The sequence below is a fragment of the Euprymna scolopes genome, chromosome 37 (genome assembly GCF_053919585.1).
Source record: "Euprymna scolopes isolate OS-2025 chromosome 37, ASM5391958v1, whole genome shotgun sequence".
NCBI lineage: Eukaryota > Metazoa > Mollusca > Cephalopoda > Sepiida > Sepiolidae > Euprymna > Euprymna scolopes.
This window is the reverse complement of record NC_136518.1, coordinates 34,670,317-34,697,836: the sequence shown is the minus strand read 5'-3', so window position 1 is coordinate 34,697,836 and position 27,520 is coordinate 34,670,317. Positions and strand designations below refer to the sequence as shown.

Genomic DNA, 27,520 nt, shown 5'->3' with positions numbered 1-27,520 from the left:
ACAAATCCACCAAACCATTCATCGTATCATTCCTTTGCATCTTCAGAAAGATAGTTAGTGGGAGACTAGAATTCATTAACATATAACATGAGTCATGCATTGTGATCTGTGCCGACCAGAAGTATTGAGAGATTGATTTTGGATTTTAGATTTGGATTCAGTAGCCATTTTGCTATTTCATCATTTACTACATCCTTTCAAAAATGAGCTTCATAATAATAATGATCCATTCCATATTTTTTTTCGTTTATGAAAAATGATTGATTTACACAATTGAACAAATTTAATTATTATGTAATAATTTTTAATGATTACGAAACAATTTTTTACATTTGATGAACTTTGGGTTTTGGCACGTGTGCCAGTGTGATTGCATGAGTTAGGAGTTGCTGGAAACTTCTATCATTACTAACCAGCAAAGCATTACCATTGTTGAACAAGGGAAGAGTTTATCAGGGATGTACATGCAGTGATAATGTGTGAAGCTGAAACCTGATGGTTGAAGAATCTTTTTTGCAAGGGAATCACCTCTTATCACCACAAAAGCCACTCAAGGATAAAGGTTAATGAATATACGGTGGTCACCGAGTAGTGATCGTTAGTTGTGGAAAATAAGTAGAATTTGATTATTTAAGAGGGCGGTTCTTGTAGCTAGTCATGTGCTTCATGTGAAACTTTGACAGAAAGGCACCATAGATTGAAGCTCTGACAAGTACTTGCCATGAAAATAATGACATGGCAAAGACAGGCTTGTATTATCTCTTCTCTGAGAAAGAAGTTGTACGGAAGTGAAAAGGGCATTTCTTACAAGGTTTCGAAAGATTTTTGAACTTTATCAAGGCAGGATAAGTGCTCTAAGCGGCTCCTTCCTAGATGTGTGAACATTTTAGGATGTATCTGGTTCTATTACAGGTGGAGGATTGCATCGGAAGTGAGATACCTTCTGGAGCGGTAAAATGACGCAACCATTTTTCCAGCAACATTGGCAACAAATTTGATGTAAGTCTTCCATTTCAGGAAGGTCAAACCCAGAAACTTTTCAAAGCAGGAAGCTTCTTTGAGATGAAAGTCAATTAGGATCAAATAGGGATCAGAATGTTAGTGGTCAAAAGATAGAAGCCTGGTTTTGTATGCATCAAAGTTAATCAGCCACCTTTTGAGAAATCGGCTAAGGAAGCAGTTGAGTAAGTGCTAGTCTTAAAGAACAACAGATCAGGTTTGGTTTCCTGTATTTGTATTTCTTCAAACTCTGGAAGGTTGGAATGTAGACCCCCCCCCCCCCCCAAAAAAAAAGGAGACCTTGTTGTTGTAAGGGTTTACATTGGAATTTGGAATTCTCGGTTTTTTCATGTTGTGTTTGTTTGAATTTTTCATTGTTAGGTTGGGAAGTTTGTGGAGGAGATCAGCAGAGTTGTTTAGAGCAGGTTTGAGGGGAAGTGTAAGAGGGAGAATAGGGATGGAGGAGAAAGTGAAGAAGGAAGACATTTGTGGACTAATGAAAAAGAAGAGCCTTAGTAGTTCCCACAAATATGGCATCGAGAGGCCCCATGAGAAACTACTGCATGTTCCAGACTCCATTCAACGAATGGCGATGCAGCAGCTGATAGAATGGCCTCCTTTGGAGTTGGTCCCTATCAGATGGATATCGTCAGCCAGGAAAACATTTACCTCCAGCACCCTTATTAGTGACCTGGCCATAAGAATAGAAAGAATTTAGTCATCTCTAGCTACTGTCTGCATACTGATCAAGTACACAGCGTTTTCTTCCGCCTTTGTCAGAAACATCACTCATACATTGAAGATGAGGACCGACGGACAAAACGGGGCACGTGAGTTTCTGGGCCGTCTAAAATGCATCCACAATGCCTTTTCTACTTTCATTTAAAAAAGACAACTAAGTATTGTACTTAGTATAAGTTGAGAACTATTATTCTAAAAGAAAGTTTGAAGATAGGTACCCCTCTCATGGGGTCATGAAATGGAAAAATTTTTGAGAGGGAGCTAATATTGCCTTATTTAAGAGTGCAAAACTTAAGGAATTTCACCTACCTGATCAAGTGGCTCAAGCATTAATGTAAGGGGAGGTAAGAATGGTAGAACTTATTTTATTCTATACGAAATATAATCACGTTCATAATGAGTTTAAAAGAAAAATAAAGAAATGAGAAGCGGTTTCAAATAAGTTCCTTGCATCTTAAAACCTGCGTTATATGGAAAGAAACGCTATGAGAATATGATACGTAATTTGAGTCTTAAAAACCAGTTTGGTTCTGACAACTTTCAAGGAAAATTAAATCTAGAAAGTATAAGGAAATGTGTGTAAAACAGGATACTTTGATGGTATGGTCACATTTAAAGAATGAATGAGTGTGCTTGGATCATTAAATGTAGAACAGTTAAGGTAGCAGGTCCAATTTAAAGGGAAAAGCTAATGAAAACATGAGGGAGGGTAGTGATAAAAATGGACTTCTGAGAAAGATGGATAAATACATACCTGGGCAGAGAGTTATTCTGGAAGTTAATTTTTTAAAGCCAGCCAATGTATATCAGCATATGTAATGGATATTTAAACTGAATGAAATGATGATAAACTCTTCTTTTTTTTTATTTTAATTATATTTTTTATTTATCTATTTATTTATTTATTTATTTATTTATTTTCAGGTGAAGAAGCCAAAAACCCAGAAAAGTCGATCCCCATCAGTATTATCGTCTCTCTACTCATCGTGTTTATCTTCTACTTTGGAGTCTCTGCGGTCCTTACAATGATGGCCCCTTATTACACCCTTGATTCTGGTGCCCCATTGCCAAAAGTGTTTGCATTGGCTGGATGGCCTTTTGCCAAATATGTAATTGCTGTTGGTGCAGTCTGTGCCCTCACTGCCAGGTATAAACATCTTTCCCTTTTTTTTATAACTTTTAATCACTCAAACCAGAAATGACTTGTCGCCAGCTTCGAATCTATTGACTGGTGTTAATCGTGACACCCTGCACTGAAGATTCCCGAAAGGATGAAACACTAGTGTTTGCAGGTATTTAATTATTATAGTAAATACTTATGTCGGCCCTTTTAAGAAACTCGTTTCTTATTGTTGAGCACTTTCAGTTGAATTAAGTTGGTCAATTTAGCTCTTATGCATAGATCGTCATATAATGATTAGATCACTCTAACTGATGTAAAAAACATTTAAAAAATAAAATGTTAAATTTCAACGTTATTTCACGCGGTTAACGGTAGCCGAATGGATACAGTCCTTGCTAATCAAGCCAGAGATGGCTTGTGTCGCCGGCTTCGAATCTATCGACTGGTGTTAATCATGACACCTTGCACTAAAGATTCCCAAAAGAATGAAACACTAGTGTCTGCAGGTTTAAATTATTATAGTAAATAATTATATATATATATATATATATATATATATATATCTCTTTCCCTTTTTCATAACTTTCTCTTGAATTTAAAATGTTTTGTTTTTGTCTGTATTATGCTTTCTTGGAAATCTTATTTTATCAAAATTTAAGGTTTTAATAAACAAAAAAAAATCTTATTGTAATGGAGATTGTGTTTATCAGTAATTGTAAATTTATCACTGCCTGTATCCCACTTCTTTTGTTAATGTAGACATACTGAAGCAGGAGAGTGAATTATTTCTATATGCACTCATGAACATGGTAAACTTACAAAGTGCTTGTCTGGGAAGCTATGATGAAATCGTGTTATACATTTGTCACCAGCCAAAACGAGGCTAAATCAAGTGTGAAATTTCAGATTAAAAAAAGTGGTTTTTGATTGAACAGCAGTTTTGTCTCTGGGACTGGTGTAGACTTGACCCATCTTTTGAGGAAAGAAAGAGAAAAGAAAAAAGCTCCAAACTCTGTACCATTTCCACAATATTGCATCCCTATGCATGATTATAAGTATTTTAATGGAATGTGTTCTGATGAACTCCTAGCACTTGTGTCTCCTCAATGTAAATACTCCGACCATTTCACTGATGTTTTGAGGTGCCAAAAAGCCTTCTACTCAAATAGCTTCTTCCCTCAAACTGCTAGACTTTGGAATTCCTTCCCTGTTTTCTGCTTCCTTGACTGCACTAACTTACAGAAGGTTAAATAAATCTTGCTGTTGAAATTCCTACAGTCCCCTGTTAGACACAATCCCAAATATTAGCTCCTTATATTCCAAGTGGTAATATGCCTTGTTTGGGGTGAAATAGTTAAGAAAGAAAGATATATAGAGGAAGAGAGAGCTCTTGTTTGCAGTGTTGGCCAATGTGCAGGATTGGTTGATTCAGTAGCAGTTACTTGATTAAGGTCGGTTTCCTTTTGTATTTACATGTAATCATTTTTATACTAATGTGAAATGAGATTCGGTTGGCTGATACAAGCATGTCCAAACTTGCATACAAATACTATTTCAGCATCACTGCACATGTTCATGTTTCAGCCGTTTCTGCCCATACAGTTTTGTGTCAGTATGAACAGTTAGTTCCTATCAAGATGTCACATTTCTGGGTTCATCTCTTGTTGTAGCTTAGATAAGAGGCAAACCCCAAAACCCAAGGCCAACAGGCCTGGACTCTATTACATTTCTATAAAACATGCCTACTGTCTTGGCCTTTTGGTCAAGATCAAAGTGTAGTATCTGTTCCGGCAGATGGTGCACTTAAGATGGTTTGTACCAGTCAATGGAGGGGAAACCCTCTATACTGGGACAATTATTATTTTTGGTAACCAGAGTGACCCCTTTTAGGGGAGCTGGTTTTTACCTCACATTAAAAACGGCCTTGTGCCTAATTTGCTCAGTGGGGGAGCAAATAAATACCATCTGTTCCGGCAGATACTGCAAGCTATGACTAGCTATGACTAGCAAAGACCAGATGTGGGGGCAACCCCACATGCCTGACCTTTAACCAGCTCCCATTTCCCACCTCTCGGGAGCTGGTCCCCCCTTTCCCTTCCCCCTCCCTTCACTCCTCACATTAAAAATTGGCCTTGTGCCTAATTTGCTCGGTGGGGGAGCAAATAAATACCATCTGTTCCGGCAGATGGTGCACTTAAGATGGTTTGTACCAGTCAATGGAGGGGAAACCCTCTATACTGGGACAATTATTATTTTTGGTAACCAGAGTGACCCCTTTTAGGGGAGCTGGTTTTTACCTCACATTAAAAACGGCCTTGTGCCTAATTTGCTCAGTGGGGGAGCAAATAAATACCATCTGTTCCGGCAGATACTGCAAGCTATGACTAGCTATGACTAGCAAAGACCAGATGTGGGGGCAACCCCACATGCCTGACCTTTAACCAGCTCCCATTTCCCACCTCTCGGGAGCTGGTCCCCCCTTTCCCTTCCCCCTCCCTTCACTCCTCACATTAAAAATTGGCCTTGTGCCTAATTTGCTCGGTGGGGGAGCAAATAAATACCATCTGTTCCGGCAGATACTGCAAGCAAAGACCATATGTGGGGGCAACTCCACATATAAGACCTTGGTCAATGTAGGGGCAACCCTTCATACCAATTGTCACTATCCAGCTCCCCTACTCCCCGGGGAGTTGGTCCCCATTTCCCCTTCACTCCTCACTTTAAAAATCGGCCTTGTGCCTAATTTGCTCGGTGGGGGAGCAAATAAATACCATCTGTTCCGGCAGATGCTGCAAGCTATGACTAGCTATGACTAGCTATGACTAGCAAAGACCAGATGTGGGGGCAACCCCACATGCCTGACCTTTAACCAGCTCCCATTTCCCACCTCTCGGGAGCTGGTCCCCTTTTTCCCTTCTCCCTCCCTTCACTCCTCACATTAAAAATCGGCCTTGTGCCTAATTTGCTCAGTGGGGGAGCAAATAAATACCATCTGTTCCGGCAGATGCTGCAGGCTATGACTAGCTAAGACTAGCTATGACTAGCAAAGACCAGATGTGGGGGCAATCCCACATGCCTGACCTTTAACCAGCTCTCATTTCCCACCTCTCGGGAGCTGGTCCCCTTTTTCCCTTCCCCCTCCCTTCACTCCTCACATTAAAAATTGGCCTTGTGCCTAATTTGCTCGGTGGGGGAGCAAATAAATACCATCTGTTCCGGCAGATACTGCAAGCAAAGACCATATGTGGGGGCAACCCTACATATAAGACCTTGGTCAATGTAGGGGCAACCCTTCATACCAATTGTCATTATCCAACTCCCCTACTCCCCGGGGAGTTGGTCCCCATTTCCCCTTCACTCCTCACATTAAAAATCGGCCTTGTGCCTAATTTGCTCGGTGGGGGAGCAAATAAATACCATCTGTTCCGGCAGATACTGCAAGCTATGACTAGCTATGACTAGCAAAGACCAGATGTGGGGGCAACCCAACATGCCTGACCTTTAACCAGCTCCCATTTCCCACCTCTCGGGAGCTGGTCCCCTTTTTCCCTTCCCCCTCCCTTCACTCCTCACATTAAAAATCGGCCTTGTGCCTAATTTGCTCGGTGGGGGAGCAAATAAATACCATCTGTTCCAGCAGATGCTGCAGGCTATGACTGGCTATGACTAGCAAAGACAAGATGTGGGGACAACCCCACATGCCTGACCTTTAACCAGCTCCCATTTCCCACCTCTCGGGAGCTGGTCCCCTTTTCCCCTTCCCCCTCCCTTCACTCCTCACATTAAAAATCGGCCTTGTGCCTAATTTGCTCAGTGGGGGAGCAAATAAATACCATCTGTTCCGGCAGATACTGCAAGCTATGACTAGCTATGACTAGCAAAGACCAGATGTGGGGGCAACCCCACATGTCTGACCTTTAACCAGCTCCCATTTTCCACCTCTCGGGAGCTGGTCCCCTTTTTCCCTTCCCCCCCCCCCTTCACTCCTCACATTAAAAATTGGCCTTGTGCCTAATTTGCTCGGTGGGGGAGCAAATAAATACCATCTGTTCCGGCAGATGCTGCAAGCTATGACTAGCAAAGACCAGATGTGGGGGCAACCCCACATGCCTGACCATTAACCAGCTCCCATTTCCCACCTCTCGGGAGCTGGTCCCCCTTTTCCCTTCCCCCTCCCTTCACTCCTCACATTAAAAATCGGCCTTGTGCCTAATTTGCTCGGTGGGGGAGCAAATAAATACCATCTGTTCTTCAGATGCTGCACTTCATTTTCTTGTTCTCTTTAAATAGGTACATGCCTACTGAACCAACTTACTTTTTTTTATTAACTCCTTCTCATTCCTATTTTGTTAGACAAAATTGTTAAGGTTGACTTGAATAAATCTAATTTAGAAAACCAGTGCAACATGAGATTTTATAAAATAAATATTTGTTTATGATCCAGATTTTCAATGATATTACATCTTCATCAGATATTTCTTTTTTTTTTTTCTCTTTTTCTTCGTTCTTCTATGTGGCGAGCAGTCAAACTGTGATATTTTGAATATTTGAGTCTCAAAGAGTCCATGTGGCAGCATGAAATTGTTAAAGATTTTTTTTTCTAATTTTTTAACCAATCCATGCTGCAAGAAAAAGAAATCCTTGATAAAAGTGTAATATCACCAAAAATTTGGATTATAAACAAATGTTTATTTTTAAAAATCCTGTATTATATTGGCTTTCTAAATTACAGATTTATTTAAATTTAAAGAACGTTCCCAAAGAGGTTAAAAAAACTTTTAAAATTGATTTAATCCTTTAGGATTAAATCAATTTTAAAAGTTGGTATTTTTTTTGTTGATTCCTTTTTTCTTCATTTAAAAAAAAAAGGCTAATTACAGAATGTCCATCTTTCCCTCTCTTTCTGATAAGCATATCCAGCTCATTAATTCCAGTTACAATAGTTTTTTCTTTTTTGTTTTTTTCGTATGAAGTGGGTGATGTCAAGTACTAAAAAAGAACTTTTTTGAAATCCTGTTTCACAAAATAATTTGATTACAAAATCAAAGTAAAAATAATTACTTTCAATGTTTTTTGGTAAACTAATAATTGATTGAATAGAGTGCAACAGAAAAATACTAAATTACAATTATTATTGCATTAATACAATATTGTTTTCTTTTACGTTTCAATGCACAATGTTATATTGCATTATTATCACTGTTGATATTCTAAACTTTCTATATGGTATGCACAATCCTTCAAAAAGACTAAGACTTGCTTTATAAATCGAGTTATTTTAAATTAAATGTTAATCTATTTAAAACCTATCTTAATTTTATTTAATTTTTACTTTTTTATATTGATCATAATATTTTAATTTTATTTCAGTTTAATTGGTGCTATCTTCCCCTTGCCCCGGGTTGTGTATGCAATGGCAGAAGATCGGCTTCTCTTTGCTTTCCTTGCTAAGGTATCAGACAAATTAAAAACACCAATTTATGCAACAATTGCTACAGGCCTCTTATCAGGTAAACTATCTTTCAATCACTTAAATTCTTGTCTTAAATTGTTTATTACAACTAGTATCGACCAATAACAAGTTATGCAATGTGCGTGTGTGTTATTTCAATCTGATCACCATCAAATGTGAAATCTGTGACACTGAAGAGTGAATATAATGAGAAGTGGTGGAGAAAGGGGATGCATTTTTTTTATTTTTGTATTGTTACAAAGAAGTCACCACTTATTTAGTTTGTTAGCTCAGTTCGTGTACGAGGTGGTACATTTTCATTTTCTATTCAATCATGCCAATATGCAAGAAGAAACTGATGTAAATGTAACGTATTGGCCTCTCTATTCTTTGCATGGAGTCTGCATAAATTCCTGTAAAATTCCTCAAATACTTAGACTGGATGATGCTAAGTATATGGTCACAAGAACAACTTTTCTAGCAGCCAATTTTTGCATTGACTGTAAAACCAACTCTTATAATATTTTATGTAATAAAACAATTGTCAAATAAAATCCTTTTATAAACATGTATCATGAGTAACCTACATAGTTGAGTATAGATAGCTGACTATTAAGTCTGTCACCATGGAAGAAGTAAAACAGTGAGAAAAAAGTTTGCTGGCTGCAGAAAATTTTGAGCAAAACTGTTTTGCTTGGAGGCAGGGAACGTCTTTCTTTGTTGGTGCCAATTAGCTCTGCTTAAAGGTAGAGGAGAGGACGTCTTTCTTTGTTGGTGCCAATTAGCTCTGCTTAAAGGTAGAGGAGAGGACGTCTTTCTTTGTTGGTGCCAATTAGCTCTGCTTAAAGGTAGAAGAGAGGACGTCTTTCTGCATTGGTACTACTTAACTCTGCTTTGAGGTAGGGGAGAGGACATCTTTCTTCGTTAGTGCCAATTAGTTGCACTGATGTTTAAATCTCAAGAGGTCAGTTCAAAGTTTTTATTAAAATTAATATGCTCTGGATTAACATGAAAAAAATCGCTTGTTTATGTTTATGACTGCTAGATCATCTGCTTAGGCAGAAATCCAACAACAGAGAAAAGGTAGTTTTTGAAAAGGGAAAGACAAAAACATGTGTACTCTATTTACTGATGAGTATGTAAGACAGGTTGAGGTAACACAACAGAAGAGAATGTCATTTATTCTATCGAATTACAATGTTCATGTTCTACTGTCTCTGCCATTTATTGCTAAATCGCTGATTTCTACTCCATGTATCTAAATCTCCATCTGCTGTATTTAACTTTTTTCTGGAAATCAAACATCCACATTTCAAATTAATCTCCTTGAAATTAGTTTCTGTTTTTCTCTGATATCCTCACATTGCCATAAAACCGATTGTTGGAGGATTAGTTATTAACTACTATTTTTTATGTCTCAGAAATGACGGCCAGATTGTTTATCGGCACCAATTTTTATCTGTCTACTTGAAACTCACATAGTCTATGAGAAGGAGGGCTGAAAAAATATGATGCAGCTGACAAACAGTTTGGGTTAGAAACACGATCATCTCAACTGGAAGATACACAATGAAAATAAAAACAATTTGGATTATTTTAAGCACAATTTATAGAAATTGGAAATCATCACTTTTTTTAACTTGAATAAGATGGACAATGATGAATGTGATTCCTCAAATTTTTTAAACATAATCCAATAAGGAATTTTAACTCAAATTAAATGGCAGCTTTTAGTACTGACTGAATACAATTGACTGAATGAGGTACAATTTCAATCTGGGGAAAAGTGGTTATCAAAAAAAAAAAAAACTGCTATAAAACTTGATACTTAAATGTTCAAAATTTAAGTCAGAAATTATGTGAAACAATAAATAAAAAATATTGGAAAATTGAAGATCAAAGAAGTGATGTAGAATGGTATAAATGAGTGTTATATAAATTACTGGAGGATGAGCAGGGAATAACAAAATGGAAGACTGGTGTTTCATAACTGGATCGAACCACACATGCAGTCAGTTTGTGCAAAAGTTTGGGAATTGTAGTCATATCAAATGTGAAGTAAATAAGAATATAATTTTTGTATAATTTATCAAGTCTTATATCTACTGCTTTTTTTTTTCTTCAACCACCGATGATAGAAATCGATGAAAGAAAAACAACTTTATATCAAACAAACAAAAGTATGAATTGGATTGTCTTCTTTATATCCTAATTGATTTTAAAAGTTTGTCCATCCATAACATCTAATGGAATATATTTTCTATTCCAAACAAAAGAAAAACAGTTTTTATAAACACACACAATTGGTATTATAGATTATATATTACCATGTTTTTTCTTTTTTCTTTTTTTCTTTTTTTTTTTTTTTTTTTTTTCAGGAATAACTGCATTAATTTTTGATTTAACTGAACTTGTAAATATGATGTCGATTGGCACGTTGCTGGCTTATGCTTTTGTAGCCAAATGTGTTGTTATCTTAAGGTAAGTCATACTTTTCTATTCAATGTCAGTCTTTATCTTGAATAACTGTCATTTCGTGTAAATAAAAGTAACAAAATCTTACAACTGCACGAGTTAAGGCGACAGATACAGGGTAAACTTTTTAAGCTTTTTAAGCAAAGGAACACAACTCAATACTTTTTATAGTAAATTATAATTTTGCTGTATTTATGTTGAATTATAATTTTGCTGTATTTATGTTGAATTATAATTTTGCTGTATTTATGTTGAATTATAATTTTGCTGTATTTATGTTGCCTAGAATTCTTTTTATTTTCATCTTGTTTCATTTTTTTTTTACTATTACTTTTTTTTTTTTGTTACAATATATTTTTTCAAATAGAATTTTGAAAGTTTAATTTAATTATTATGGTATTGTTTGTTCATTATTGAACTCAATTGTTATAAAGCTATAACTAATATTTATACATATTAATCATGTTTTAATCTTTTATAAAATTTTTGAATGTAAATACCTTACAAAGCTTTTAATTCCCTGGTATATGTGGATTTGCTAAGGATTTTTAAGCAAAGAATCAATTTCTACTCGATAGTTTAAATCCTTTCCAAAACAAAAGATTAAAAAAATCTTTCCAAACATAATTTTGGGGATTTAACTTTGTAATTGAATTACATTTTTAAATACAATTTTAAAAATTTTGTAATTAAACTTTATTTTTAAATACAATTTTAAAAATTTTGTGATTGAATTATATTTTTAAATACGGTTTTAAAAATTAATTGAATTATATTTTTAAATACAATTTTTAAAATTTGTTTATTTTATGCTTTTGGGTTTTTAATTTCAGTAGATTATTGAAATAACAAAATTAATAATTGAAAGTGTAATTATCAAGTTATGCTAACATGAGAAATACACAGACATGCAAGAAGTGATTGCACATTAATGTTTTTTCCCCTTTTATTATGCCATGGTCATAAAACTGTTAACAATAGACAAAGGCCAATAAGCTAATTAGGGAATGCATAAAGCTTAGGAAAATCATGATAGCAACTACAAAACTCTTAATGTGTGACAGTAATACATATTCATTCACACAATTCTGAGGCAGCACGTTCAGGACTACAGAACACAATGTGAAAGGAGATCGTTGGTACATCTCTGAGCAAATACCAGTGTGATTATGTAGAGTCTAATGTGAGTGTATATCGTTGCAGGTTTAGTCTGTTCAGCTGCAGCACAGGGTGGTTTTTAAGTATTGTGGTGGGCAAAAACTACAAAATAATCTGTACACAACAAAAACAACTATTAAATTCCGGCGAATGGACAGCTATATATGTCAATATAGAGATTATAAATATTAAAAAGAAAATATTCCAATTAAAATGCCTTTACTGACCCTTATACTTAACATTCCAGTCAATGAGATCTTTCTCAATATGTGTAGTAGTGTGAATCAAGTAAAAATATATATATCTTTTTAATTCCACATTTTTAGGCTCAATGGCGACCAGATCGTCCCTTTTAATCTGGGAACGCGTACTCCAACTTTCCATATCAAAGGAAGAAACAGACATGTATTACACTGGATTTGTGTTGGAAGAAAATTATATGCGAAATGTCTCTTCCCACAATTATGAAAGAATGATTGAAAATTATGATTTCGGCCATGGTTCTGCTCAGAGGAGTAAGATGACCCGATGCATAATGCTTATTATTTGGAATTCGTTTTCAAATCAAAGTTGGTAGAGAAGGATGATAAATGTTGAATAAAAAGTGAGGCACATCTAAAAATCATTTAAGAATAAAACAAAATCTTCACAAATAATGTTCTTTCTTTTCTTTTAGGTACAAAGTAAATGCCTTTGAGACTGAGGATTTAAATAGACCTTCATCAATCAATAGGTAATCAGTTTTTGATGCTTTTAAAAGATCAGTTTTTGATTTTAATTTGAAGAAAAACACTGTTTATTATCAACTATACTTATTTTTACACAACTATAAAGTAACATTTTTATTTTCTTGGTATCCTTGTTCTGCATGCCAAAAGGGTGTTAGATGTAATGTGATATGATGTAACTTGTACAGGCTCACAAAAAGTATGGTGACTTGAAAGGTATGTTAGCTCTGAACCCCAATTTTGTGTGTAGATATTTGGGATGGATTCATCGTATTGATGGACATTCTTATAAATAGGTTTTATTAGAGAACAATACTCTGGAGAAAGCAGACTCTTTCTGTTACAGAGGAGAAATGCTACGTGCAGATCGCTGATGTGCCTCTGTACAACCACAAGAGTAAAAGCAGCATAGACAAAATTTTCTGAGCTGCTGCCACTCTTAGCATCATGAATTGCCCCTCTCTAGATCAAACGAAATTTGTATAATATCTGTGTCAGAATCGTCATTGTAGCAAGTGTTTGTCTCTTGATTTTGTTTTGTCTGATTGCAGCATAATCCATAATGGATTTGCAATGTGAAATCTGGTTAAACCAAACTTATCAAATGAGAGGATTTGCTAAAAGCACTACATTTGCTCACTATATATTTACTGATATGATCATGTGAAGTGTCCTTCTGGATTAAATGGTTGCAGAAGTTGAATTGCAAAGAGGTTGACCAACCAAGGAAGATTTCAATATGTATGCTTGGATGGGGCAGTATAGAGTGGAGTTTGGAAACTTGACCTGGTGAACTGTTAGGATTGGAAAATGAACTTGGGAAATAAAAAAAAAGAAAAAGACACTTGACTCTCAAATAAATAAATGAAGAGAAAGAGAGAGGACAAATGATTTTGTAGTTGTATAATATCAACTTCATAACTTCATAAATTGTTCTGTTAAACATTTTCTGTCTTATGTGAATTTTAGCAGTTGGAAGTTTGTGACATTTTACAATTTGATTCATATAATTGTATAACTTTTTTTTTAAAATATTCTTTTAAGATTAGTCATGCAAGAAAAGGTAATTTTTATTATGTTTCTATTGAAGTTTTTTTTTTTTTTTTTTTTTTTAGTGTGTGAAAACGTTTATAAATTTAAAAAAATTGTTTTGTCATTTCTAATATTGCAAAACTAACAAATAACAAAAACTGTCTACACGTACATCAATCACGTACATCAATCTCAATGTTATGTTTTCTTTCAGTGATGATCATGTGGCATTTATTACACCTCGATTTACTTTTAAAGAACTTTTTTATCCACTTTCAACCATACCAACGAAAAGGACAGAAAAAATAGTGCTTATATGCTCAGGACTTCTTTGTAAGTGATTTGATTATTTAAATTGAAATTAAATTAAAATTTTGAAGTGAAGGTGCCTTTTAGTCTAGTTTTAACAAAGGGATGTTGTGTTATTATTAGTATTACATAAAGTATTCCAAAGGTCCTTTATATCAAGTTTGGCTTAATTATTATCAATTATGTTTGAAGCTTATAAGTGTTTATAATTATTAATATATAATCATGATTATTTTCCTTCATGCAATGCAAACATTTTAACCGAAGCATATAACTTAAACTTTAAATAATGCATATGTTTATAATTATTAATATATAATCATGATTATTTTCCTTCATGCAATGCAAACATTTTAACCGAAGCATATAACTTAAACTTTAAATAATGCATATGTTTATAATTATTAATATATAATCATGATTATTTTCCTTCATGCCAAACATTTTAACCGAAGCATATAACTTAAACTTTAAATAATGCATATGTTTATAATTATTAATATATAATCATGATTATTTTCCTTCATGCAATGCAAACATTTTAACCGAAGCATATAACTTAAACTTTAAATAATGCATATGTTTATAATTATTAATATATAATCATGATTATTTTCCTTCATGCCAAACATTTTAACCGAAGCATATAACTTAAACTTTAAATAATGCATATGTTTGTGCATTTTTTTTGCGGACTGTTATCCTCATCTTCGTAGTTGTTGTTTCACCATATTTTGGACAACTTACTGGGGATAAGTTACAAGACTCAGCATTTCTATACTGTCGTAGTTAATCACCTGAAGAAGGCCAGAGGATGAGTTGGCCGAAACGTGGAGAAACGAAATGAAGTTGAGGTCTGCAAAAAGAATGAATGCACAAAGTGTAAAGACTCATCTCAAAGGATTCCCTCCAAAAATTACATGTTTAAATAATGCATAAAAGAGAAAGATAAATAAAAAAAATAATATTTAATCTCATCATTTTTGGTTTTATTTGCAAATTCATTGCTGCAGCCACATAAAACCATTTCCAACCAACACCTATGTGGATCCAATATGGATTTACTTTGAAAAGGTGTTGATCAACCTCAAAATATCAGAAAAAACTTTAACATGGTATAAATACACATGCTTATTTTTAATCAGTTGATAGTAAATATAAAATAAAGTGCTTGCATATTGTCTCTTTGTGTTGATCATCTCATTTTTCTGTCTAACAGTCTATAATTCAGCCGATACATATTGCATTCTTGCAGCCTTCTAAACTTCAAACTTATTAATTATTAATGTTTTGATTTAAATATAAAACATGTATAACTTGTCAAAGGTTTGTTCATAATTTTTTTGTCTGTAAATTTCAATAAGCGTGAGCAAATTAATTAAAAATCCAAAACCTTTTTAATTGAAAATGAAATTATTGATTTTAAAAAATATAAGATTTTATTGGATAATAATCTGTTGTCTTTCAGCTCTTTTCATCATTTTTCTAAATGTTGATCTCGTCTATGGTGAAAACGATCTTAACAAGTTCAGCTGGGTAACCGGATTTTTGGCAATCTTCGCTATCATTTGTGTTGGATTGGGAATCATTATCTGGTGCCAACCTCAAAGTCCAGACAAGCTTCCTTTCAAGGTAAAATTCAAATTGTAATAAGAATAAAGATGAAAATCTATGAGTCTCCCATGCATTCGTTGTTGTTGTATTATTTCTGTAAAAGAATGGTCTTGTATGAAATATATATTTTACTGCCCAGTTGCAGCGAATGAGTAGAATAAGAAAGAGTAAAGTGAGTAAATCCATGGAAATTGGTTTACCAAATTTGCTCATCAACCGTCTTTCTGCTGATGTCTACGCCAGTTAACCTTTTTGAACACCCATCACCTGCAACATTTTTTCCGAGATTTTACCTATGCACTCGATGTATCGACATCACCTAAGGGATGTGGTTTGCAGACATTTTATTGCTTATTTAGCAACATCTGCTTAGTCTACAATTGTACTTTGTTAGTGTGTCTGGATCAAATCACTGGATGTTTATTCTTAGTCTTGTTGTATATGATATTAACTGCTCACTCTCACCAGCCCAGTGAACTCTGAATAACCTTACTAATATAGAAATGAATATTTTTCTACCCTTGTTATTTAAACTATGAAGTTTAAATTTTATAGAAATGATATCCTACCTATAGTCTTCAGTTGGAGTTTTTTTTAGATTTTTGTTGTTTTTTGTTTTAGGTGATCTTCCCAGGAAATCAAGTTTCTTTACTTATATATAAATATAAATAATAATTTGCTAGATTCCAAAAATTCATCTTACCAATTATTTTTATTTTTATTTTTTTTTTCGAAACAAACTTTTACAGATTTCTTTCATTCATGATGAGCAACCAATATTTGTTAATACTGGATATTTCCTCTGTTGATTCCTAAGGAAAAAAATGTTCTCAAATAAAAATTGCAATGCTATATAACAAATACACCCTCCCCCTCTAAAAAAAAAATCAACTCGCATTGAATCCATCTACAGCTACAAGAAAGTTTTAGTAATTGCTATGTACTGTGGGCAACCATTTTGTCTTATCAAAAAAAATTATCAAAAGTATAACTATGCTGCCTAATAAAATTCTATAAGAGTAATATTTAATTTTGGTTGCAGGTTATTTTTTTTTTTTTACATAGGCATCATCACTTATCAAGGCCAATAGGTCACTCGAGGATAAGGGTTAAAGAGTGTACAGTAGATAATTGGACAATACAGTAATCGTTAGTAATGGAAATTCAGTAAATTTGTTAACTTAAGTGGAACGGCTCATCAAAAACTTGTTTACGTTAGACTTGAAGACAACCATATTGTAGTCAGCTGGAAAGCAGGAAAACGGAAGGCGTGCAGTTCTAAGAAAGAAGCTTTATTCATGAAATCTACGTTTAGGTTTAGACACAGATAAAGAGTGGAGGGAATTCAAAAAATAAATTTATAAAATATCTTAGAAATTTTCTAAATAATATATTGAACTTTGGAATCCAGCAAAATTGTTATTTAGTTATATATATCCTATTGTTATATCTTAATCATTGAGCTTCAGATTTAAAAAGATTGACATACACAAATGTAAAGTAATAATACACAAATACTATACCTGAACATAATGAAAAAAGGAAACAAGTTAATTAAAACTAAAACAATGTTAAGTAACAAAATAATTAAACTTGTTAATTAACACAAAATGAAAAATAAACTGTAACAATAAAAAAATGTTAGAAGTACAAAAATTAAATGAACTTTTTTAATTAATGGAAAAAAAAATCACATATTGATCTTTGATTACAATAATTATAAGAAGGAATACTTCTCCCCCCTTCCCTCTTTTCCACCAAATAAAATCCATGAGATGAAAGTGGAACATCTCACTTCTAGTCTCCAATCATTTGTGGATGCGTCTTTTGGAATAAGATCAAAAACCTTCATTTTAAAATAAAAAATTGTTTTTCTTTACTTTAGTTAATCATAAATACTAATAAAAATATGTAAATTTCAATGTTAATTATTTATATATATATATATATATATATATATATATAATGTATTTTAGTATAGATAATAATATACAAAGCAACACAAAAAATGTTAATTTATAAAATTTCAAGTAACATACTTTTTTCTATAAAAATGAGAAATAAAATAAAAATGGATGAATTGAATTTCAGCCATAAAATGAACTTGAGTAACAGGTTAAAAACTGTTCAAATTATTATTTTATTTCAGCCAATCAGCATCATTTATTATAGTGCCATCTTAGTATCATAGCAGTTGTGATAGATACAAGTGACTCTTTAAATTATCCTATTAAGACAATATATTCGTCTATATTTGATTCACTTATTAGATTTGATTCCTTGGAATTTAAATTGTATTATTTTTCACAAGAATTGCTTGTAATGAAAATCATGTTTTTAGAGTTTACCTCATGTATAAATCCCTCTACACTTGACCAATTCTAGTAGAAAAAAAGATCTTTTTTTCAAAGTTGAAGAGAATTTAGAATGCAGTTTTACCAATTTTTTTTTTTTTCTTTTTTAACAGGTACCATTAGTTCCTCTTTTTCCTGAGCTCAGCGCTGCTATAAATATATATCTTATGTTGAAGTTACCAATATCAACGTGGGTGAGGTTTGCTGTTTGGATGACAATTGGTAAGATAGATTTTATTTCATTAACATCCTGCCCTGTTTACCTTTTTTGTTCTGTAGCAAAACCAAACCTACTAAGCCTTTGTTGGTCAAGTGGAGGAAAAAAAATATTTCTGCAGCAACAAGTCCGACATTTGTTATAGAAGTTATGGTCACCATATATATTAATTTCAATAAACTTATTATTTTAATTAACTAATATTTATTACATTTCTGTATTTTGACCCAAAAATGTGAAATTAGTAGTTTATTTGTGTAACAGAGCGCAGACCTGTAAATGCATACAAAGTGTGAAATAATGTCACTGTAAGGAAAAGACTTTAAAAAGGAGAGGTCACATGCGGCAAATGATGTGATCATGTCGCCATCTACTGCAGAGACCAATTAGCTGCAGGGGGAATAACTTTGAACCAACAATCAATTTTTTAGATATAAACTAAGCTAAATAGAAAAAATACTTCAATGTTTCCTGTAGATTTTTAATTGCTATGAAATGTTTGAAATATTTTGTACAACTAAAAAAAAATTGAATTCATATAAAATAACAATAACAATTTAACATCCTGTTTTTGTTGCAAATTTGTTCTAGATTTTATATTGATCTTGCTTCATAAATGCTCCCTCTTTCGTGCAGGCTTTATCCTCTATTTTGGTTATGGGTTCTGGCACAGCATGGCAAGGGATGACCGTCGCAGACCACACCACTACAGTCCTATCCCCAAGGAAGAAGACTGTCCAGATTATGATGACATATCCTAACAAGAAATTTATTTTTTGTTTTACAAAAAAAAAACTTGGTATTTTATCCCAAAATGTCTGCCACGATTCGGTTATATCCTTTCCTCATTATTCCTTTGTCATTCTTCGCTTTTACATCTTGTGTGTGTGTGTGTGTGTGTGTGTGTGTGTGTGTGTGTGTGTTTTAATCCTTCATTGAAAGCAATTTTTTCATTTGATTTAAAGAGATGTTGATAATCTTAAAAGTCATTTGTATAATATGAACATACATATTTTTGAATTTTTGGCAAAAAGAAAAATTGATTTATGTTTTCTTTAATTGAAATATTATCTCCATGAAATGCGATTACCATGACATAAACACAAACGACTTCACAAATTCATGTTTACTTTAAAAAATTTTTATTTCATTTCATGAACAATTTTTACTGTAAATTTGATATTTTATTATCAGGTTATTTTACATGTTTTGTAAGGAATTATTATGTGATTAATTGGCATAAATTTTGAGATATCATTTGAAATAAGACGTAGTTCTCAAATTGGTAATTTTTTTTCTTTTAGGTTAAAGTTGAATCATTTTTACTTTTAGTAAATATAGTTTCTTGGAATTTAGAAAATGCTCCAAAAACCTCGTTTTGATTCATCAAAATATTCAACTGTTTTTTCCCCTATTTTTTAGACTTTTACGCTTGACTTTTTTTATTTGTCACCCCCCCCCCCAAAAAAAAACCCCAATAACATTTCTTTAGTAAAGACAAAAATGCATTATTTTATAAATTAATGGCCTTCAAAGAAATGCTATTTATTATTTACTTTGCAGCATAATGTTTGACTTTGCCCAATAAATTTTAATTCTGTCCAGAAATTACTATCTGTAGATTTAAAGGATTCAAAATCACTTTGGAATTTCTTATAGAGAAAGAAAACAGTGGCATTGTAATATATATATATATATATATATATATATATATATATATGGATTTGAGCCTTTGGATTATTTTGGACCATCTTCCAATTACAGGATTTCCTTGGATTTCACTTGTGCAAATGGAAATTCAATTAACTTTCTTGAAGTTATATTTTTGGATTATTTATCTTTCACCAGACTATCCATCACGTGTAATCACCTTTTTCTTCACCATATTCCCTCTGCTTCACTTTTTTGTTATCAAGTAAGATCTTTGACTTACTTGTTGTTTCATCAAATACTTTTGTATGCAAAATCCGATCCCGCATTTTGCTAATTCCTACCCTCTGATGAGAAGGAAAGTATTTCTTCGAAACTCCGCGGATTAAGGACTATCCATTTATCAAGTGTTTCCTTTTCAGATTAAATATGTTTTTAACTCTTTTTCAAAGTGTTTAACATGTTTTATTAACTGTTTGCTCGTATATATATATATATATATATATATATATATATATATATATGAAACAATATCTGATACAATGTTTACTATGACTATGCGAAATTTTGATGTAATTTTGAAATATTTAAAATGCCAACTTGAAAGTGAATTTCTGGCTTGAATTAAAGTTTATAAATCCAAGTGGTTTATTACTTTTTATTTGAATTCCTAAATTAAAAATTTAAATCAGATTTCCTTGAAGAACCATTAATTTTAAAGAATCAAACAAAAAATCCCCCCTCCTCCCCCAATTAAAAATCATTAAAACATAGTTGCAAGGAATTACCTAAGGATGAAAATGATATGCAATGTAATCCGGATATAAGAGACTTCTTATCCGATCCCTACAACTCTCTAATATCTGTATTTCTTATATCTGCATTACCTTACTGTACATTAACACAGGCTTTAATTTGGGACCAGAGAAAATCTCTCTTATATCCGTTTTTCTTATATTCGGGTTACACTGTATATATTGTTTTATATTTAATCGGATCTCATAAATCATTAACTGAAAAAGTAAAGGCACATAACTCGGAGCTTTGGATGTCTACTGCACACAACCAGAGCACACAACTCTTAATTAGTATTACTGCTTATGGCATAATAACTAAGTTTAATTCAATGTTTAAGATATACATGAATATCTTTTTGATGCTGCTGACATTTTAGGAAATTCTATAAAAAATTCAAAGTGTTTCTTCGGATTTTTGTCAACTACTTTCTCCCTCAAACCCTTCATTCCTTGTTTCTGTTTACCTTGTTGATAAAAAAATACAATCAAATCTATTTTTATTTATGAATTATTGTGTATTTGTATAGACCACTCACCATGATTCAAGTAAGTACCTTTATGTAACGTTGAAGAAATTACAAAGTATGTTCCAATTCTTTAAACCTGTTGCTTTACATTTTTACCAGGTCATTTTGCATAAAATCATGATTTTCTTGCATAACTCAATGAATTTTAATATTCATGTTTTTAAAATTGTCTAAGTGAAATAGACTTGCTAAGATATGTGCCATAAGCATTCTACTGTTTTTGTAATTTCTCCGAAGATACAGCATGAATAATGGTCTATACAAATGCTGAATATTGTTGAATTTTTTTTTCAGGAAATTCTGTAAATTTTATTTGAATAGCAAAATTAAAAAAAAATAAAAAAACAACCTTAAGAATATGAATTATATTTTCAAATTCCATGAAGATTCCCAAGTTGGACAAAACTTGCATAAAAAAGGTAAAAGATTACATCAACTGAAAGAGTGTGAGAATAATAATTCAAATAATACAAACTTATAAATTTCGGATCAGCGAAATTCTTATTTTATTTAACTTAAATTGATTTTAACAGCAAAGAATGCTTATTGAGTTAACAACTCAGACTAAGATCTGTTAAACTCTGTAAATATGACTAATTTTGAAATGCAGTCTTATGTTGTAAAAATGTGATGTTTCAAGTTTTAGTGACAACAGAAAAATAGTTTGATTTAAGATTTTCAAATTATTCATGATTTATAAAATAAAAGTTCACTGATTGCTATTTTTTTTCAAAATAACACACAAACTGGCAAGGATAATTTGATTAAAACTCTTTCTCTAGTTTTTGTTCTTGGTAATTGCTGTGTTATTTGAGGGTGGACTTTTATTTTGCAGCCCAAGAAAAATTTTTTAAATCTTGAATAAAAAGTACTTCACCGAAACTTTAGATATCACGATTTTTCTACACAATAACAAATCTGCATAACATAAAATTAAAATCATCTACAAATTTTATCAGATCTTAGCGTTGGTTTCATTTACTCAGAAAGCACTTAAAGTTAAGAAAAAAATATTTTTTCCCTTTTTCTTTAGCTTCATTTTATTTTTTATAAATACTATTTAGATTTAAACCAACAACTCTTACATTTTTTACCCTGTTTATGAAATTAAGTGTTTCCAACTCCATCTCAATTATTGAATAATTTCTTAATTTTCATGTTCTGCCCTTCTCACACTGGTTGTTATAATGTGCACAGCATTTCAGGTTTTGTACTCTCCAAACTTGTTCAGGTGCCTTCTGTTTTAGTCAGTAACCTTTCAAGAATTTCAAACCGGACCCTTTATTAAATTCACTGTGATAGACTGACCTCATTCCATGTTCCATGCCTTTCAGATATCTTACACCAGTTTAAAAATTTTTTATTCCTTTTATTTCCTTCAGCTGGTATTGAACTTAAACTTGTAGGTAGAATCCACTCTAGAATATATCTCAATCCAATGGACAAAGGTTTTCTTTCACACAACGAATACAACATAAAAAGATATGGAATTCAGAATGATTTTCCCCTTTTCTTTTATTGAGTTTTGGTATTTAGGGTGCTGTGATTTGGGATAGATAACACCGGGCAGCATCCTATGACTCCTTTCCATGCGATTTGTTGACGTCAGTCAAGTTGCAAACAGTTGTATCACTTCTTAGACACTCAAATTGGGTCTTCTATCATACTTTTTTGGTGCCTGAGATATCCAATTATGTTATGAAGTTGGCATCCATAATTCAACCAATACCAAGTTTTTGATAAAACATGGGTGAAAAGATCCTTTAGTTTGCAGCCACACATTTAATCATGGTGTGATCATTGCTCTCAAGGTATTGCAAATCAAGTGTTTGAGGCTTGTGTCTCATTGCCATACAAGATGGTAGAATAAACACAGACTGTAAAGACCTTACCCAGGCTTCTGGAAGAAATGTGCATATGTGTAAGGATTGGCAGCCTTTTTAACTTTTCTCATGAAACCTAACGGCAAGCAAAGATAGTGTGTTTGTAACCATCACCAGCATTTAACATGTCACTCAAATCGTAGAAAGTAGTTTCAACATCTAGTGGGACATCATCTACATCAACATGGGTCGCAGTTCGATCACGAATTGGGTGGACAGCAACCTGATATCTGCAACAAACATAATCTGGGTCGACTCTCCATGAGGCCACAACACTTATGGACTCTGAGTTTGCACTGGGAGCATTCAATGGTGTTTGCCGTTTGCTCTCTATGCTGCTCTCCCATGTCTGCAACCTGGAAATTAACTCTTCTAGGGATCTGCAATAATAAGATCGTCCACATACAGAATCTTGCAAGAGGCACCCAAATACCTGACAATTAAATAAAGAGTTCATTTGAAATTTCTAGAACAAAACAAGGGTACCTGAAGAAGACCAGAGCCGAAATATTGTAAACATGACAACAGTTCAAAAATTTTAAATAACAACAATAACTTATCTCTGAAATATTGTGCATTATATAAAAAAAAAAATAACTTAATGTAATAATTTCCAAAAATAAAGGTAGGCCGGTCATGTACTCGATTGATCGAACTAAGCATCTGTATAAATCTTAATTTACAATATTTATGCCTTGGTCACATGATATAATCTGTGATATAACCTTTCAAAAATTGCTTTTTCTCCTTTTTAATATGTATATTTGGTCACTGTTTTGTAAATATGACTGGTGACATTTATAAAGAGCATAAGAATGTCCCAGATTTGCTAATAAGTAGCATTGTCATTTTAAACCTTAAAAACATGTTAATCTAATAAAAAAAACAAAACATTTTTATGTTGCTAAAAACAAATTAATTCTGAAACTTATGTGATCATCTAAAACCATATTGAGATTTATATATCATTTATACCATAAACAAAATTTATAACATGTTTTACTTATTTCTTTTTGTAACCATCTTTTATCTGTTTTAATGGGCATACAATAATTATTAAATGACAGCATAAATGTGCCTTGATAACAATGCATGATTCGTAAAATTAAACAATTTCTTTAAAAAATGTCGCCCGGTATCATAATGTTATATTGTTTTTCATCAAATATATTTTTGATATAATCTAAAAAATTTTTATTCTCAATAAAAATTAAATCCATTTCTGCTGAGTTTGTAAATTTTATTGAATTTCTTGGTGCAATTTATTTTCAAGCTAGGCTCAAAGCTTCACATTAAAAATCAGTTTTCATTGATTTACATTTTTTTTTTTTTATTCAGCATCACAAATTATTTTTAGTTTAACATCAATATTTTGTTTTGCAATTTTATTAATGGAATAAAATAATAATATAAAAAGATTTGCCAGTGGATTTTCGAATTAAAGATTCTCGTACAAATCTGTTATTCAGGTTTTTTCATCTATTTTTGTTATGGTTTTCGAAAGACACAACCAGTCAAAAAAAGCACTCAAGGAGCATCATTCTAATGAAATGAAATGCAGAAAATGTCCATAACTACTCTGATAAATATATGAAAACATATTTTATTGGGTAAAGAAAAAAACAGAATGTCCAGTTGTATCCAAAACCTATGGAGAAATGAGATGATTTCAGATTTGTGAAACAGTTTTGTAAAATCTTTTTTTTATATTGTGTAAATATTTTTATATGTTGAATGAAACTTTATTTTTTGATTAAAATTTGTTTTTGTTATTATTTTTATTTTTTTTTATACTTGCATTTCTCGGTTGAAAGTGGGTTGCGATAGCATCATTTCAACTTTGATATGATACTTGCATAAAAAATGATATGCAGAAATATTCTATAATATCTTCACTGACGTATATCATTGTGATCAATCATCTGGTGCGTGTGTCTTTACGTTGTGTGTGTTGATGATTACTTGTGGCTCGACTTCACTTACTATTAATCTTAATCAACTATAAAAAATGGTTCTTATTTGGGATTCAACCTAATTAAAAAAATAAATACAGAAAATGGAATGAGAATGCCATATTCCAAAATCATGTAAATTGTAATTTTATATATACATATATATATATAAAATCATTTTATACGATTTTTAGTGCTTAATAGTATATCATTTTTTTATTTTTATTTTTTATTATATTTTCACCCCAAACAAGGCACATTGCCACTTTGGTGTAGGGGGCTACTATCAAGGGCAAGAACTACTGGGGTACTATGTAGGGATTTGGGCAGCAAAATGTCGGTTCACGTTACATTTGAACTTCTGCACGTCAGTACAGTTGGGGAAGCAGGGACCTGGAATGGAATTCCAAAGTCTAGCGGTTCTATGGAAGAAAGTACTGGAGTAGAAAGATCTTTTACATTTAGGGATTTCTACAGTGTGTGGGTGGGATTTAGCAGCCTGTCGGGTTTGTCGAGGGTGTTCACGTCGTGGCAGTTCGTCAAAGCATTCACCATTAAAATACTTGTAGAACAGGCAGAGGGATGCAACATTTCGTCGATGGGACAGAGGTTGAAGCTTAGATGCCAGTTCAAGGCCTATCAGATTTGCGACTCTCTTTTGAACCTTGTCAAGGAGCGAGAGACTAGTAGCAGATGCACCAGCCCAAATATGGCAGCAATACTCCATACATGGGCGAATGGTGGCCTTATAGAGGTATAGGATACTTTCGAGTGTTAGTAGTTTTCTAGCACGGTAGAGAGAGCCTACCTTCTTTGCAGCGGCCCTGGCAATGCTTTCAATGTAATTGTTCTAACTCATGTTTCCTGTGAACGTTAGGCCAAGGAGTTTGAAAGATGTACTCTCAGATGAAGAGTCGTTGGCCATTGCTATTGGTGGTAGAGAAGGTTTCTTGTAATTATTGAATGAAACTAGTTTAGTCTTGGCAGCATTGAACGTGATCATCCATTTTTGTCCCCATTCCACTACAGATTGGAGGTCATCCTCTAGTGTTTCTGCCATTTCTTTAGATATGTGTTCATTTGTTTTCCTGTCGTGCCTGTTAGAGTGTGGTGTCATCAGCATATATACCCATCTCGGAGGCAATTTTGTCGGGGAGGTCATTTATGAATATCAGGAACAATAGAAGTCCAAGGATAGACCCTTGGGGCACTCCCGCATTTATGTCATATTGTTTAGATGTACGACCGTCGAGGACAACCTGGATATTTCTCTTATCTAAGAAGGATTTAATTATGTTAAGTATTCTATCATAATCATTTAATTATGTTAAGTATTTTACCATAATCATTACAAAGCTGATTTTAAAATCTGTAGTTGTCTCACATTAGTTATTAAATATAAATCAAGACACTTATCGATTGCTTCCTGATAAAATTTATTCTTAGTAAAAAAAACCCCACCTAGTCAGTCAGCGTGACTTTTGGAATATGATAGGTATATATATTACTGTATTTTTTTTTTTTTTAATTAGGTTGAATTCTGTACTAGCACCAAAAAATGTATATAAATCTCCTGTCATTGTCATCAGATTACAATGATGGTCAAAACCACTTAGGAAGCAAGAATGCAAGATCTTCACTTTTTAATGGAATTCCACTTTATTTTGTAAATCAGAATAAACAGTAATTTTGTTTTATCTTTAAATTTAGTAAAAAGCATATTTCAAAATATTTTGTAAAAAGACTGATTTTAGCTGAATTGCTAAAATTAGGCTTTCTCTTTTTCACTCGTTTCCTCTTTCTTTCTCCATTTCATTTTTCTGGTTTTTGCCCCATGCCATACTTCAAATGATTCATGATGTGATTAGTGAGAGGGAGAAGACCTTGAGTTCATCAAAGAATTGGTCAATATTTTCAGTATAAAATTATCGGATTCTACTTTTTATTTTATTTTTTTTTTAAGGCAATTCTGTGACATTACCCTGAAAAAAAAAAACAAAAAAAAAAAAACTTCAGGTTAGTGGTAGAGTTAACAAAGAATTTTTGTCAGGCTGGGAGATTTATCTCAATTTCAGATTTTTTGTCATTGGCTGCTCATATTTCTGAAGAAGGAACACTGACAAATTTCCAAAAGTTTCTCTCTCAAATTCAACTCCCCAGTTGCCTTTAATGCATCATTTTAGTCATTTGATCATTACATATGCAAATTAGTTTACACTAGAAAAATCATTTGATCATTACATATGCAAATTAGTTTACACTAGAAAAATCATTTGATCATTACATATGCAAATTAGTTTACACTAGAAAAATCATTTGATCATTACATATGCAAATTAGTTTACACTAGAAAAATCATTTGATCATTACATATGCAAATTAGTTTACACTAGAAAAATCATTTGATCATTACATATGCAAATTAGTTTACACTAGAAAAATCATTTGATCATTACATATGCAAATTAGTTTACACTAGAAAAATCATTTGATCATTACATATGCAAAT

At 32.6% G+C, this 27,520-nt stretch overlaps 1 protein-coding gene across 2 annotated transcripts in view; it reads left to right on the top strand.

Moving 5' to 3' along the window:
- Nucleotides 1–24,818, top strand: part of LOC145261128 (high affinity cationic amino acid transporter 1-like) — an 81,818-nt gene extending 57,000 nt beyond the window's left edge. The window contains exons 8-15 of one of the 2 annotated variants that reach the window (XM_080119393.1): nucleotides 2,665–2,887; nucleotides 8,234–8,373; nucleotides 10,694–10,796; nucleotides 12,625–12,681; nucleotides 13,923–14,041; nucleotides 15,486–15,649; nucleotides 18,099–18,207; nucleotides 24,529–24,818. In XM_080119393.1, coding sequence (XP_079975519.1) covers nucleotides 2,665–2,887; nucleotides 8,234–8,373; nucleotides 10,694–10,796; nucleotides 12,625–12,681; nucleotides 13,923–14,041; nucleotides 15,486–15,649; nucleotides 18,099–18,207; nucleotides 24,529–24,605 — 992 coding nt within the window. In that variant the 3' untranslated portion in view covers nucleotides 24,606–24,818. Of the gene's footprint in view, nucleotides 1–2,664; nucleotides 2,888–8,233; nucleotides 8,374–10,693; nucleotides 10,797–12,624; nucleotides 12,682–13,922; nucleotides 14,042–15,485; nucleotides 15,650–18,098; nucleotides 18,208–18,838 lie in introns of both variants that reach the window. The other variant, XM_080119392.1, reaches the window with a different exon arrangement.
- The last annotated feature ends 2,702 nt before the right edge of the window (nucleotides 24,819–27,520 follow it).